Raw genomic sequence first — 17,839 nt, 5'->3', positions numbered from 1 at the left:
CTTGTAAAATGAAGCCATATGTGATGTTACATACTGCAAGGTGTTTCACTTCATGTTTTCTAGTTTCCATCAAACGATCAACAAAGAAGTGCTCCCAAGCATACATCTTCAAAGTCCGAATATAATTTAAAAGTTCTCCAGCCTTTCTAACTCTGCATAAGAAATGCAAGCAATTAATTATGAATGTAGCATAAATGTTTTGAAGGAAACAAATACATCAGAGAAGTAGAAATGCTACAAATATTAACGGGAGGATCTTTGAAGCTCATAAAATAAACATGGCTCCATGCAAACACATGCCCAGCACTCTCTGTATTGATTTCTGTTTACCAGAACATAAGGGAATTTACAGATCCATTGCATATTCATCTTACAAAAACAAGTATGGATGTTTACTATGGTTGTTGCACATTACATGTCAAGCTAAGGAATACAAACTATCCCTCCATGCAAAATAAAGGTAAAATTTTGTAATGTCCCCTTTTTCTTGAGTATCAACTTTCAGAGGATTAGCCTATTTCCTGACCCAGGCTAATGTAATGTTCCAGTTATAAAATAAATCATTTATCAAACTATTGCTAATGGGCCGATTGATTTAATATATCTCGGACCCATTTTTATTTTTGTTTCCATAGTTTTTGTCGCTATCGGCTATCTTTGTACAGCCTTGGAAAAGTTTCTTGACGGGCGTTTAAGACGGCTTGTAAGTAGTCTTTAGTTATGCAATTTGAATTATTTTCTCTGTACTGCAAATTCCTATTGGGATTCTCTATTGTTCGCTATTTCAGAAGTGAAAGATCTTCCCTATTTGGTCTTTTCGATTTTAGTGGGATTTAACCCTTACCCTATTCCGTCGCCTGCACTACTTCGCTCAGATCTGGCAAATCGGAGCACCATATTCTGGCAAATATTAATTGGAAGTTATTCATGCTCAAATCTCCATTGTTGTTTGGCATTGATTAATAATCTCGAGATTAGCAGTTTATGGTGTATAACAGGACTCCATCTTCCCCCCATACTCCATCTGCAACTCGCAACCTTCAGTGCCACTTCCACATCACCTAACTGTACGGCCACAAAACTTAGTCAAATCGCCCTCCATCCAATTGTACATCTCCTTTCGCTCTCACCATATGGCCATCATGTATACCGCACAACTTGGGTATCACTTGTTTGTGTTCACTGTACAGTGCTAGTTTCACTCTTCTGCCTTATATCCATTGTTGTGCACATATTGCATACTGCACAGTATTGTTTGAGTTGCATCCAACTGTAATGTTCCCGTTATAAAACAAATAATAAATTAATCTCTGTAACGGGCCGATTGATTTATTTTATCTCGGACCCATTTTTATTTTGTTTTCATAGTTTGTGTCGCCGTCGGCTATCTTTGTACACCCTCGGAAAGGTTCTCCCGATGGGTATTTAAGCACGGCTTGTAGGAAGTCTGTAGGCATGCTTTGGATTATTTTTCTCTGTACTGCGGATCCCTGTTGGAGTTCGGAATTGTTCGCCATTTAAAAAGTGAAAGATCTTCCCTATTTAGCTTGTACGGTTTTGGTGGGATCCAACCCTCACCCTATTCCATCTATGTACTTGGCTTGGATCTGGACAATCAAAATATCTTTGTATGTGTCATATTATTTGGCACAAGTGTGTATCTTTTTGGCATCTAGTTGCCTGCAAGTTAATTGCAATTGTATTATATTGTGTCACCGAACTACTCTACATTTTCCCTTGCCATACTATATCTCCGTGCACCACATCAACCATCTACATCACATTCGGTATGGCCTTCAAATAACCGTACGACCATCTCCCCAGCTACCCGTACAAACTTCTTATTTCCCTCCCTCAATCCATAAGAAAACCATTCATAATCCATACAGTCTGCACTCTATAGTCTGTACAGCCTTCTCCTACATCCCGTACGGTTACTCATACACTGTACGGCTTGGCATCTTCTTTAAGCACTTCCACCGTATAGCTACCTGCTCACTTCCACTATACGGACTGAGCTATTCCTGCTGGTATCCACTGTACAGTGTCAATTTCACAGTGTTGCTCCACTTTCACTGTCCGACACATTGCATACTGCACAATATTGATTAAATTGATTTTTGATGCCACTCCTGGAGGTATAGAACATTTCAGTGGGGAGGTATAGAACATTACACCAACTAGCATTTGAAGGTCAAGAACATTACAGTGGTATTAGAGCGCTTCGATCCTGCCAGCTTGTGAACAGTGAATGAGAATTTATAGTCGGAAGAGACAAAGAACCCATTCCATTGATAGAATGGCTGTCGAACCAAAACCAACAACTACCGAACTCATGGCACTACTGAGAGAACTTGCAAACAATCAGGCATAGATCCATGAAACTCAACAACTCATGGAAGAAACTCTCAAGACATTGGTAGACAATAAAATATCTGGAGAACAAAATGGTCACAGCGCGGACTCCGTATTGGGTAAAACAAACCCTCATCCAGCACGCTCTCGACCTTCCATGCCATCTTTTCCCCCACGGACGAAGACACCGCTTGGAGGGAAGCAACTAACCTTTGAAGAAATCAAAAACAATTGAGAGAAGACTCGAAGAATGTGAATTTTGAGGAAGATATACCTACAAGGATTATGCAAATCTAAGAATGAGATATTCGGAAGGCAAAAATAAAGGATATTTTAATGATGATCTTATGAGAAAGTTGAGTAAAGTAAATTTGTCTCGATTTGATGGATCCAGATCCATATCTGCGCAAGTGTGGGTAATGAAGGCCGAAACTTACTTCCAACTTAATCCCATGCCAAAAGAAGCAATTAAATTTGTGGCATTGCACCTGGAGGGAGTTGCACATGAATGGTGGCATCACGGAATCATCACACTAGGGCATGATCAAATACATATTTATGCAAAATTCATTGAGAGATTGATAGATAGATTTGATGGTAAAGATTCGACACTCAATTTCAAAGATTTGGCACAAAAGAGACAAACTGGATTGGTCAACCAATATATTGCAAAATTTCAAAAACTCTCTGTTTTGGTCACGGACATTTTTGAAAGAAGACAGATAGTGCTCTTCATGGATAGATTGACAGAACCACTGAAAGGTTGGGTAAAGGGGTTCAATTCTACCACCCTATTGGAGACCATTATGAAGGCACAGAGTATGGCATCATCATTAGCATCATCCTTGCGAAGTTACCCACATTCCAAACCACCAACATTTCTGAGGGACAGAGATAATAAACCTTTGACCAAGAAGCCGTCGTTGGACGAAGCCACTAGATTGGAGCTCCAAAGGAAGAAACTATGTTTCAATTGCATGGGACCTTGGGAACCTGGCCACAAATGCCTTAGAAAAGGGAAGATCCATTACGTTGAGGGCGTGTCTGATGATGAGGACAAATGGGAAGAAATACTTGCCGAAGACAATCAACATCACGATGACACCAACATGGTCCATTTGAACCATACGGAAAAAATTGCAGCATTGGTACAGTGCAGAGGAACTATTACTCTAGTCGGTAGCCGGAGGTGTACAATATTTCGTGTACGGGGAACCCTTCAAGGACAAAAGGTTATGGCGATGCTTGATAGTGGAGCCACTCTAAATTTTATAAACTCATATTTGGTGAAGCGAAGAGGTCTACCTATGGAGACGCACGTAGGATTCTAGGTCAAGGTTGCCAGAGGGACTCTTCTACCTTGCACACACCTTGTTCCTCAGCTAAGTATCACAATGGCTAATCACACGGTGATCGAGGATTTCTTCATAGTGGACCTTGATGACATGGAGGTTATTTTGGGCATACGGTGGATGGAGACACTGGATGACTATACTCAAAGTTTCAAACGAATGGATTTCACTTTTGTTGTCGATGGAAAGAAGTTTGTTCTCTGTGGAATGGAAAATGAAAGTCCGAAGGAAGTTTCTGCGCATCGAATGGAGCAATTTTTCGGCATGATGACGTTGCTTGGGCTGCACATTGTTTTGTTTTGGCAGAACCTTTAAAAGGCCAACGAACACCTCCCCAAGATAATGATCTTCAAAATATTTTAAGTAAAATGACAATTTTTATAGACATTCGTCCTGGCATACCGCTTCATTAAGGATTTGAACACACTATTGAGTTGGAAGCAGGAGCCAAGCCGGTCATTACCCCACTTTACTGCCATCCTAAGAAATTCAAAGATGAGATTGAGAAGACGATTCAAGAATTGCTAGAAGGATGGATCTGTCCCAGTTCCAGCCCCTTCACGTCATCAGTGATTTTGGTCAAAAAGGACAGGACGATGCGCATGTGTGTGGACTACCGTGCGTTGAACAAAAAAACAATAAAGAATAGATATCCCATTTCAAGGATAGATGAGTTGTTGGATGAATTGCATGGTGCAGTCTATTTTTCTAAAATAGATTTTCATTTTGGATACCCATTAAATCCGAATGAGGGAGACGTGGAAAAGACGGTTTTCTGTTGTCACTACAGGCATTATGAGTTCCTGGTCATGCCATTTGAATTGACAAATGCACATGCTACATTCCAATTGTGCATGAATCGCACCTTCAACAAACAATTGTGTAAGTACTTGTTGGTATTTTTTTATGAATTTCTTATTTATAGCAGGACATGGAAGGAGCACCTGAAACATTTGGATGAAGTCCTAAGGATCATGAAGGAGCAATCTTTGTTCCCAAGCAATCCAACTGTGAATTCGGTATGACAGAAATATTGTACCTGGAGCATGTTGTCAGTAGATATAGAGTTCAAGTTCATCAGGATAAGATTCAGGCTATCCTTGATTGGCCTCCCCCAAAATCACTCACAGATTTGTGAGGGCTTTTCGGACTGTGCAGTTATTACCAAAGGTTTGTTAAAGGATTCTCTCAGCTTAGCGCACCCTTAACGGATCTGACAAGGAAGGGGTCTTTCTAGTGGAATGAAAAGGCACAACTCACTTTTGATAAGTTGAAAAAGGCGATGAGCACTTGTCCTGTACTTGCATTACATGATTTCACTCAACCATTCATTTTTGAGTGCGATGCATTCAGAGAAGGCATTGGGGTAGTACTAATGCAAGATAGACACACCATAGCTTATGAGAGCAGGAAGCTTACGCAAACAGAACATCACGGTAGCCACAAACCTTCCACCACTCAATGAAGAAGGAAAGATCACATTGGAACTAGCTAAGATCATCGAAGTATGTGAGAAAACCTAGCGGAACCACAGGGTGAAGGAATATTTGGTACATTCGAAACACTTGCCATTGGACGATGTGACGTGAGAGGGCGAGCACATTCTCTAGCACCCGGCATTGCATTTGCTTGAGGACAAGCAAAATTTAGGACAGGAGGACTGTAATGTTCCCGTTGTAAAATAAATCATTTATCAAACTATTGTTAATGGGCCGATTGATTTAATATATCTCGGACCCATTTTTATTTTGTTTTCGTAGTTTGTGTCATCGTCGGCTATCATTGTACAACCTCAAAAAAGTTTCCCGATGGGTATTTAAACATGGCTTGTAGGTAGTCTTTAGGTATGCAATTTGGATTATTTTCTCCGTACTGCGAATTCCTGTTGGGATTCTCTACTGTTCTCCATTTCGAAAGTGAAAGATCTTCCCTATTTGGTCTTTTCAATTTCAGTGGGATTTAACCCTCATCCTATTCCATCGCCTGCACTACTTTGCTCGGATTTGGTAAATTAGAGTGTCATATTCTAGCAAATATTAATTGGAAGTTATTCGTGTTCAAATCTCCATTGTTGTTTGGCATTGATTAATAATTGCAGGATTAGTAGTTTATAGTGTATATCAGGACTCATCTTTCCCCCATACTCCATCTGCAACTCGAAACCTTCAGTGCCACTTCCACATCACTTACCCATACAACCACAGAACTCAGTCAAATCGTGCTCCATCTAATTGTAAAACATCTCCCTTCACTCTCACCGTACAACCATCAAGTATACCATATGGCTTGGGTAACACCTATTTGTGTTCACTGTACAGTGCCAGTTTCACTTTTCTGCCCTACATCCATTATCGTACACATATTGCATTGTTAGTGAACAGATTGTCCTTCGGAAAAATACATGCAAATCTGACCCTAAATGCCCAAGTGAAAGGAAAAACTAACACCAACAGTTGGATAGGTTATCATGGATTGATAACCTTCCTCTGAATTTTTATCGGGTACAGCTCCCTGTGTGAAATATTCAATGAATTAAAATATCCTGCACTTTTACCCAAAAGTACGAAAGGATCTCTCACAGATTCTTAGATCGTGAGGTATAGATTATTTCTAACAACAAAGAGATGCTTTAACTAATCTACAGAAACGAATAATAACACTAATCTGCAGTAAAGACAGTAACCAGATCTCTAGAACTGATAAATTAGGATTCACAAAGTAATACTGACTTAACATGCCTGAACACAAGGTTTCTAAGCCATATTCAAGAAGATACATATATAGACATCAAATCTCTGTATGCACAAAGTCATGTAAAAACTAAAACACTCATATCATATCTACCAATTACTGTCATTACAATATTTGCCTATCTAAAACTCTAACCATTCTACCCTCCCCTTTGCAGCAGCATAAAATCTCCTGTAAGGAAAAAGCAGAACTCTCAGCCCAAACTCTCCTTTACTGCAGCACCAAAGTCTCCCCTACAGAAAAGAAGTGGAACCCCTGCTCTTTCTGCTGCTGGCTTATTTATTATCTTTTCATCTCCCATGAAACCTTTTCAGTTTCCATAATTGAATCTTGAAACCATTTCTCTTCACCTTCCTTGATAGATTTTCTTTGATTTTTATGACATTTAGCTTTTAAAGGTTTTTCACTAAATCAAATGTCATCTTAGCATATTTGGACAAGTGGCAAATGAATAAATCAGTCCAATAATAATAATAAAAATTTGCTGCTGGGCGGATTTGTTTTGACAGTCAAATGGGTCTCGGTGCGGGGGCCATAACTAATTATTCCACTGTTGGATTTCCTTCATTTTCGGATATGTTGGTGAGATCCTAATTCCGCACAACTTGACCGGAGCGATTGAGAAAATTATGTCTGAGTCGAAAGTTATCGAAGACTGAGTGGAGGTATATAAAACTGCCAGGATAATCGAACCCGTTGAACCTGTTTGAACCATTCGAACTCATTTGAACCTGTGGGATGAACTCTTCTGAACTTGTGATTGCACCGTTGGATCTTCTTCATTTTTGGATATGCTGGTGCTAGACTAGTCATTTATGTTCTCACCAGAGCAATTTGTGAAATTATGTCCAGGTGAAAAGTTACAAGTCACTGTTTATCAGTATAAAAAATTATGATTTTGAACTGTCATGTCATCGAACCTGTTGAACCATCGAACTTTACATTTGAACCTGATCTCTGAATCACTTTGAACCATTTTGAACTTCTGAACCAAGCCACTGAATCATACATGTGAACCTCTTAGAATAGATAATTAAACCTGTATGAGCAAATTGAACTATTTTGAAACACAAACTTTGCACTTGAAGTTTTGCAATTGAATCCTTCAAACCAGACCTTCATCTTGATCCGCACTTTTGCATCTTTTGAAACTATTGAGCTGATTGAAACTGAATTATGAACAAAGACTGGATTCTAGTATTAAGTTGAACAAATTTTTGAACCATTTTGAATTAACAAATCTGCATTTTCGAACCCATTTGAACTACTTCGAACTTGTCATAGCCCATGAACATTTCTGAACATAGAATAAGCCACATCAAACCAACAAGCCTATAGGCTCATTGAATTATCATGAGTTGGAGCAGAGCATTTGAATCACTGCATTCTAAACCCATAGGACCAATCTGAAACTTGCTTATGTTGAACCTGCAAGATGAGTCATTTGAACTACTTTGAACTACTTTGAACTAAGATTCAAAGTGGTTCAAAAACACAAATTACAAGTTTTAAAATTATGACCATATCGGATACTAACATGCATATTGCACAGTATTGTTTGAGTTGCATCAAACTAGCATCTGGAGGTCTAGAACATTACAGCTAATGGAGTTGATCAAATGGTCCAATTGGTAGAGTTGGAGGCTGATTCCAACTCTAAAGGTCAAGGGTGTTTAGGATTGCTCTTTGTTTGAGTAAGATTGGCACACTTAATATTTATAATATGTGTCTATCTTGGTAAAGTCAAAGTTTCTATCTTTGGTAGGGTGTCTCAATAGCTTGGAGGCAGTATTGAGATTGAGTATTGTTGGTTGTAGTTATTCAGTGGCTTACTATTTATAATAAGTCATTGTTGAGGGCTTGCTATATTTGGCAGGGTATCCAGACTCATGGTATGTAGGACAATTAGCTTAGTCATCAGTTGGCTTGGTTTCATAGACTTACTATCTATAGTAAGTGGATGCTAGAAACAAACCCGTACTATTTTTAGTAAGGTAGATGGATGCACAATGGATACAATGGTTAACACCCAAGTTCATAAGAAAATGAGAAATAATGATTACTTTTGAAGTTATGTTCTTTTAGTTATTAATAAAGTAATACTTTCTTAATAATTGATTATAAAGTTGTATTTTCACTTTATGTGATTGGAGCCACCTAATGACTTAAAAGTCATTTAATAAATTACATAACAATGATATAACTTTAAGGTTTAAGTGCACTTTATTTAAAAGGAATATATATATATATATATCTGTGTGTGTGTGTGTGTGTGTGTGTGTTTAGTAAAGTATATTTTATATTGTGCACTAATTGAATTGCAACAAAGCAAACAGTATCAAAAACCTAATAATTTTCAGTTATGAGAAGTGTATTTGTGAAGATACAAATCAATTTCTCCTGGAGAATTTAAAAAAAGCCAAGGCAAGAGAAAATCAATTCATTTTATGACTTGTGCATTTGCTTTGTTTGTGTGGAGAAGAAATTGAAACAAGGGTCTCAAATGATCATCTTGGGGAATTGCAAATTCTTCACTGTTATAGCACTTTGAATTGGTAAAATTTCCAACAGATTGTGCAAGAGCTTTGGCTTCATCCAAAGTCCAAGATAGTTATCATTATTTACAGAGATCAATAACTAACTGCCTCATTTCATCTTAGCAACATCTACAAGGTCTTAAGATTAAGTTAATTGCAGATTGCAACATGTAATAAAGGCCTGCATATGGGGTTTCAGGTAGCCTCAGTTCATTAAGAAGAAACTGCTATAATGTTCCCAACAGTACTCAACTCGCCAATAAGAAGGCATAAAATTTTGTTTCTAGGGCAAGGCTATGAGGTCATACTATGCGTGACCAAAATGGTTGTATGGCTTGGAAAGATGGTATCTAGCTGGCAGGATGGCACGTGGATGACAGGATGGCGTATGGATGTTGTATAGAAGGCAGGATGACATATAGATGGTAATTGTTGTCGGTGAAAACTATATTGTAGTTGACGGGTTGAGTTGGTATTCAAAATGTCGCGTGACGGTTGAGTCACCCCTTCGGGAAGTATATGTACATCGTCCAATTGGATTTATGGATCATTGTAATTGGAGTTGCATATGTGCTTTTATGAATAAAGTATCTGTTCTGTATTACATTTAATCTATTAATGGGATAAGTATCTTCTTACCTTGTACGATAAAAATTTGGTGTCGTTGCCAGTTGAACCTGGTATAAAAGAGGTTTTATAAAGATTAATGCCAAATTTGCTCAATAAGGATAGGAATAAAATAATAGACAAGGATGAGATATGCACAACACGAGAAGCATTAATACTCACATAACAGGCGAAGCACAGACAAAAGTTTTAGCACCTCACGGACGGGCACCGAAGTGGTGAAGGAGCACAGATAGAGGGAGTCCCTCCATCTAGTAGACCGAGGAGTGCCAAGGACTTGCTTGAAAAAACATGCCAGAGATTGAATTTGGTACAAGAGACAAGGAAGGAGTTCCTAAACTTGTATACTCGAAGGATAGAGAATTTGAATGGAAGGGAAGGAACCCGCATAGCATGCGGTGCTGAAGGAGCACAAGCGCGGGGTGAACTATTTGTTCTCGATACACTTGACGAATGGATACAAGTAGAGAATCAAATAATGCGATTGTTTAAAGTAAGGATAGTTGTCCAAAGTAGTGTGATTGTGCAGAGCAACGTAGGTACTCAAAACAATGTGGGTACTCAGAGCAGCACAGGTACTCAGAACAACGTGGGTACGCAGAACAACGTAGGTGCACAACAAGTACCACTAGCTCAAAAGAAATTAAGATTGGCAGGACCGAAGGAAAAATTGCCGACATTTAATGACGATGGGATCACTCATCTAGTCAGACATTGTAAAACATGTGAAACAATCTGGACTGTGAATGGTGTAACGGATCAGGATGACTGGGTCTGACAATTTTCGGCTACCCTACGGGGTGTAGCGATTCATTGGTTTTCAGACACCAATCCGAAGAAGTTAACTACATGGTTAGACATCAAGAAATAATTCCTAGCAGAGTTCCAACTACTCAAAGATGATAATGAGATAGTAGCAGAAATCTATAGTACCTAGTAGGACAAGAATGAAACAGTTTGCATGTATGCTAGGAGGTTGAAGGAGCTCGTAGGAAAAATGGAAAGCCAAACAGAAAACGGGTTGAAGAAAAGGTGGTTCGTTGAAGGGTTATGACTATCACTGCAGAAAAAGATGAGTATACATATTCGTACAACTTCCTGTCATCTCTGTCTTGCCTCCTACAAGGCCATACAACCTCCACTCATCAACTACACCTCTGTACCTCCCTTCCTCAAGTCACTGTACAGTTGTGTTCTTTCCAAATCTCTCGTACTGCCTGGACTCCATACCACTATATGGCCATTGTCTCTAAACAACTGTATGACCTATTTTCTTTTCACCGTATGACTGCTTCTTTGCCACCATACGGCTTGTGACTTCCCCACCATACGGACAATTTATCACCCCTCCATTTTGGCACCCCGTAGGAATCAAATCTCCAACGTACGGCCAACAATATCCATTGTACGGACTTTGCTTCTCCACTTCAATACAATCTATACCTCCTCCTTGTCAGCTTACTCTCGGCCAATTCCGTACAAACATTCGAGGTTTGCAATTGGGTCACTCTGGAGTCGTCAGGAACATTACAGTGGTATCAGAGCTAGTGATCTTGCCAGCCTGTTGGGATGATTGAGACATTTTGGGATTGGTATAGCGCTATGGCACCAAGTAGTGACGGAGAGTGGTGGTTGAAGACACTACAAAGGATTGGCAAAGAGCTCAGCGAAGGTGTTGATCTTCCATTAGATATATTGGAAGTATGTTTGTGTCGGGTGGACCAATTACCCTCAAGATTTATACAGAGAATCCTCTTGCCAATTAAGGATGCCTTAAGTCAACCTAGGCTTTTGAGACACCATGACAAGGATATAAGATTGGCAGTTGCAACATGTCTCAGCAAGGTCTTGAGAATTTCAGCTCCTGAAGCACCGTATGATGATAACACCATGATAGAGATATTGCAATTGATAGTTGACAGCTTTCAGAGTCTTGATGACTTCAGTGGTGACCCTTTTGGTAGGAGATCTACAATATTGGAGAATTGTGCAAATGTCAAAGTAAGTAATCTTCTCTTAGATCTTGAATTGCAAAATTTGGTTCATGATATGTTTCATCACTTCTTGGTCACCATCAAGGAAGATCATGATACTAAGATTCCAATTGCTATGGAGAGTCTTATGATTTCGTGCATTGAGGAGATGGATGAAATATCCCAACCCATCACATCTATGTTATGGGTTGTTCGTAATCTTGAATGTGTCCCCTCTATAGCCGCATGTAAATTGGTCAGTCATATTTTTGAGCATTGTCAGCAATAAGGATGATGCATTACACCACAAGGAAGACATTAGTATAGGGCTGCTCCAAGAGGAATAGCTAAAACTTCCTTCTACACCAACCGAGGGAGAACACCAAAAAACTAAAGAAGTTGCTTGCATGGATCTTTTGAAGACATGTACAGATCAAGTTATGCTGGTCACCAAGGTTGTTGCCAAAATTGTGTGTCTTTCATCGAAGCTATGTCCATCACATGTCCATCGCCAAGGTTGTATGTCCATCACCGTCGTGTCCGTCAAGTTGGTGTACGTCACTGTCGTGTCCGACACTGATGCCAAGTCCATGTCCGTCACTGTCGTGTCCATCACCGTCGTGTCCATCACCATCATGTCCATCAAGTTAGTGTCTGTCACCATCGTGTTCGTCACCAATGTCGAGTCCATGTCCATCACTATCGTGTCCTTCACCATCACCATCGTGTTCGTCATTGACGCCGAGTCCATGTCCGTCACTGTGGTGTCCGACACTGTCTTGTCCATCATTGATGCTGAGTCCACGTCTGTGTTCATCGTTAAGCTTGTGCCCGTCGTCATCGTCGTGGTCATCCATGTCATCATTGTGTGTCCATCAGTGCAGCTACAATCGTTGAGACATTGCTCATTGCCAAGGTTCTATCCATCGTCAAGGTTTCAACTAGGGTTCTGTGTGCCGCCAAGGTTCTATCTACAACTAGAATTGCTGGGTTTGCACCAACATCGACATCTGTATGTATGACCATACACGAAGAAATTGATGAACATGATGACATCGATATATGTTATGATTGGTATCCTTGGGATCCCGGTGACTCAGGATACAACAATGTTTATATCAGAGCGGTGCATCGGAATCCTGATGGTGGTCTACTAACCTCAGTTGAATTCAATCATGCTCATGTGATCCTAAAGAAGCATGAAGTTTCCAGCATATATGGCTATCTGCATCAGCACACGGTTTGGGATCCTAGAGTTGCAAATTGCTTGAGGACAAGCAATTTTTGGGCAGCGAGGATTTGTAATGTTCCCAATTTTAATTAATATTGGCCCAAGTTATTAATGTTTGCATTTAGGGCTTTCCAATTGGTTTAGTATATCTCAGACCCATTTTTATTTAATTGTTCCGTAGGTGTTGGCCGTCGGTTATTTTTGTAAACCCTTGAGATGTTTATCCGAAGGGTATTTAAGCAGGGCTTGTAGGAAGTTTGTAAGTATGCTTTGGAATGTATTTCTCTGTACTGTGGATTCCTATTGGAGTTCGGAATTATTCGCCATTTCGGAAGTGAAAGACCTTCCCTATTTAGCTCGTGCGGTTTCGGTGGGATTCAACCCTCACCCTATTCCGTCGCTGCATGTATTACTTTATTCAGATCTAGCAAATCGGAGTGCCCTCTTTTGAAAAACATATACAGAAGAATTTGGGTGTTCAAATCTTTATTATTGTGTTGGAATTCATCTAATCTATCGGAGTGCCCTCTCATCAACTACACCTCTGTACCTCCCTTCCTCAAGTCACTGTACAGTTGTGTTCTTTCCAAATCTCCCGTACTGCTTGGACACCATACCACTATATGGCCATTGTCTCTAAACAACCGTATGCCTGTTTTCTTTTCACCGTACGGCTTGTGACTTCCCCACCGTACGGACACTTTATCACCCCTCCATTTTGGCACCCCGTACGGAATCAAATCTCCAACGTACGGCCAACAATATCCACTATACGGACTTTGATTCTCCACTTCAATACAATCTGTACCTCCTCCTTGTTAGCTTACTCTCGGCCAATTCCGTATGAACATTTGAGGTTTGCAACTGGCTCAATCTGGAGTCATCAGGAACATTACACCGTGCGTGCAACCTTTGGGGACACTTTGCCAGAGATTATACTACGAAGGGAACACTACAAGTATTGTGCAGATGGTGTGGCCCTGGAGACTATGAGGATTCAAAATGCCCTAAGCTTGGGGTGAACCTATTAAGTATAGAAATATGTGATGATGAGGAGACATTAGCCATCACTTGCGTGAAAGCGAAAACGTATCTAGATCCGGAAGAAGAAAAGAAAAGGTAGCAACAAGAACGAGCAAAATCAGAAAAATGAATGGAGGTTGAAAAAGCGCAATCGAAGGACACTACAGACACCTCAAGGAGGAACCTGGTAGAACAAAATATCATATGACTGGTAATGCAAGCTGAGGTTCCCATGAAGTTGAATGACCTTACAATCCCTCAATTATGGACTGCAATCTTGAACATGAAACCATTCTTGAAGGTGATGGAAGAGCCAGGAAAAGACACACAAGGTGGAAACAGAACGACCATAGCGGACCCAATGCTACTTGCGCTTACCATAGGAAGACACCTTGCATTAGTGGAGATGGGTATTCTCGGAACCATCCTCACGAACACCACCATAGATGGAGGGTCAAGAGTGAATGTACTGCCAGAAGAAACATGAAAGAAGTTGGGGCAACCTACATTATGGCCACCTACATTCCAGCTGCTCACCATCAATCAACACGAGATCAAACCTTTAGGGACTCTAATGGCGAAAGAAGTTGGGGCAACCTACATTATGGCCACCTACATTCTAGCTGCTCACCATCAATCAACACGGGATCAAACCTTTAGGGACTCTAATGGCACAACCTGTAACCATCAGGACACAACCATTCTTACTGGACTTCATGGTCATACCGTTAAAAAGAAAAAAGTACGACACCATCCTCAGACGTAGTTGGTTAATACAGGCAAAAGTAAAACACGACTAAAAGAGAACACTTTGTCAATGGAAGGAGGAGGTCGTAGATTTATAATTGACCTGCATACATAGATAGTAGGAGAAGAAGCAGCATCATTAGATTCCAAAGGCGAGGGAGACAACAAAGGGAAGAAGCGAATGGAACCTGATGAAGAAGGGATTTTGAGACTGGAATGAGGGTCCAATGATGACAACTTGGATTAGGTCAACAGCCTACTCCATTGGCAATTGGAGGACTATGAGCTCTTTCCGAGTTGTCACATGTTAGGGGTAGAGGAAGGAAATAAAGGAGAGGAAAATGAGTTTCCGAAGGAATATAGAGAAGTGAAGGGAGCAGAGGCGCAGATAGATGAAATGCCGACACATACATTTAGCAAGGAAAAGCCTATTAAATCCGAAGAACCCACAGTGGAAACGATGAACTTAGGGGACAAGGTTGACCCGAAAAATATATTCATAGGAGATGACTAGAATCCAGTTCTAAAAGCAGCAACATTTAAAATATTTATGGAATATAAGGATGTTTTTGCGTAGACGTATAAGGACCTGAAAGAGGTATTGCTGGAATTATGTGTCCACTACATTCCATTGATAGAAGGAGCAGTAGTACTACAGAAGCGATCGTACCGAATGAACAAAAACTATGCCGCATGGGTCACTGATGAGATCAACTAAATGCTTGAAGTAGGCATTATTTTTAGGGTATAGACGAGTGAGTGGGTATCATTGATTGTGATATCTTTGAAGAAAGACACCACTCAGATAAGGATATATGTGGACTTTCGATGCTTGAATGCAGTAATGATTAAGGATCCGTTCCCGATACCGTTCAACGACAGTATTTTGGAAGAATTTGTGGGGCATGGAATCTATCCATTCATGGATGGATTTTTTGGACACAACTAGATATCCATCGCAGAAGAAGATAGGTTCAAAATAACTTTCATAGTCAAAGATGGGGTATACACATACAATAGAATGCCATTCGGTCTATGCAACGCCCAGACAACGTTTCAAAGAATTATCTTGCAGATCTTAGACAAGATGTCAGTTGGGAACTTCAAGGCATTTTTGGACAATTGGTCAATTTTTAGTGTGGAGGACAAGCATCTGACCGCACTTAGAGAATGCATGGAAAGATGCAGAAGAGCAAGATTGGCACTAAATTCGAAGAAGTGCAGATTTATGGTACCATGAGGGAAACTATTAGGGCACATCGTATGCAAAGCAGGATTAAAGACCGATATTGACAAAGTCCGAGTAATCCTGGAAATGCCACCTTCAACAGATGTGACTAAGGTAAAATCATTCCTAGGACACATAGGATATTATCGAAGGTTCATTAAGAGTTTTGTGAAAATATCTTACCTGCTTGACAAACTAACTTGGAAGGGAGAACCTTACAAATGGGATACAGAGCAGAATGAAGCCCTTGAGGGATTGAAAACATGCTTAGCCACAACACCTATTCTGGCTTATCCGAACTGGGACAAGGAGTTCCATGTACATGTCAATGCATTGAACTACGTAATTGGAGTTGCATATGTGCTTATATGAATAAAGTATTTGTTCTGTGTTACATTCTAATCTATTAATGTGATAAGCATCTGTTTACGCTATACAGTAAACAACAATACTAACAATATAAACAAACAAATACTCTTCAAAAGTTGGCTAGTAATAAACTTAGCTAACTAACATATCCCTTTGACCCACCTTTGCAAGCATATTCATATTATAAGGGAGATAATTCAGCATATATATTTTGGAGAATAAAAAAAGAATATAATAAAAAAGCATCCAAAAAGGTCATAAGAAAAAGAAAAACTCATGCTTTGAAAAGGACATGATCAACATAAGGGTTGAATCAGTCAAGTAATATTAAGTATGTAATCAATACTCCCTCCCATAATTTGACTTTGCTAAGCAATATAATACATAAAATGACACAATCATTAATTGAACAATCTTATAAAAATAATATATTGAAGAGAGTGATAAAAAAATATATTTACTATAACATAAGAAACATAATTTAGGTATTATGATTGCATGTAAAATTTAATAAAGGAATAAGGAATTCTCGTGACTTGAATTAAATGTGCATTGGTAGTTATAGAAAATTAATCATATGAAATCCTACAACTAATGAATCTAGTACCTCTTCTAATGGCCTTCATGGTATATGGAGTTTGTGAGAGGAGTGGTGGAGTAATTCGGTCACAAGTTGTGAGGGTCTCAATATAGGTAAATTACCTTGAGAAAGCTCACTTGTAGACTATTTCGCACCATGTTCAAGGTAATTCTTCCATCCTATGTCGGAGTTAGTAAGGGGAGATAGATCCATATAGTTTGGAAATCCTTTGTTGTATGAAAACTGTTTGGTGAAATGCCTTACCTATAGCTATTCATTTCGATTCATATCCATCTCTAGTATGTAATGTTCTCGTTATAAAATAAATCATTAATCAAACTATTGTTAATGGGCCGATTGATTTAATAGATTTTGGACCCACTTTTGTTTTGTTTACATAATTTGTGTTGTTGTCGGCTATTTTTGTACACCCTCAGAAAGTTTTCCCTGACGAGTATTTAAGCACAGCTTGTAGATAGTCATTAGGTATGCAATTTGGATTATTTTCTCTGTACTACGAATTCCCGTTGGGATTCTTTGTTGTTCGCCATTTCGGAAGTGAAAGACCTTCCCTATTTTGCTCTTCCGGTTTCGGTGGGATTCAATCCTCACCCTATTCCGTCGCTTGTAACACTTCACTTGGATCTGGCAAATTAGAGTACCATCATTTTGCGAATTGGAGAAATAACTTGTTTAATTTGATTTGCTCTCTTGTGTTCAATCTCTGGCAAACATACTTGTCTCTGGCATTATTGGTGTATCATCCCTACTTTCCATCATCTACATTGCCATACATTATCAACTGTGTCCCTCATCCGTACGACAATTTGGCAACAGCTCAATCACTAACATACAGCCTACATAGCTGCTCATCATCCGACTACATGCTGTACAACCTTGTAATTCAGCCCACCGTACGAATTTGTCTCCACTTCCTTGTACGACCTACAGTTATCCACTGTATGACTCGTCTTCAATCCATTGTACAGCCTCCATATCTCTCCTTCAATCAACTCCATACGACCCCCCTAGCCTGCACTACCGTACAACCCACAGACCATTGTTA

At 39.6% G+C, this 17,839-nt stretch overlaps 1 protein-coding gene across 8 annotated transcripts in view; it reads right to left on the bottom strand.

Annotated features, from left to right (window-relative positions):
- Positions 1-17,839, bottom strand: part of ABCC13 (multidrug resistance-associated protein 11) — a 412,318-nt gene that overhangs the window by 110,164 nt on the left and 284,315 nt on the right. For all 8 annotated transcript variants that reach the window (XR_016365178.1, XR_016365179.1, XR_016365177.1 and 5 more), the window contains exon 15: positions 35-152. Coding sequence is in view for 4 of the 8 variants with exons in the window: in XM_089833423.1 (XP_089689549.1) it covers positions 35-152 (118 nt within the window). In the remaining 4 variants the exon portion in view is untranslated. The remainder of the gene's footprint in view (positions 1-34; positions 153-17,839) is intronic.

Source organism: Cupressus sempervirens, chromosome 5, assembly GCF_028749045.1.
Source record: "Cupressus sempervirens isolate cs-2001-9-10 chromosome 5, ASM2874904v1, whole genome shotgun sequence".
Lineage (NCBI taxonomy): Eukaryota > Viridiplantae > Streptophyta > Pinopsida > Cupressales > Cupressaceae > Cupressus > Cupressus sempervirens.
This window is presented reverse-complemented; position numbering and strand designations above follow the sequence as displayed.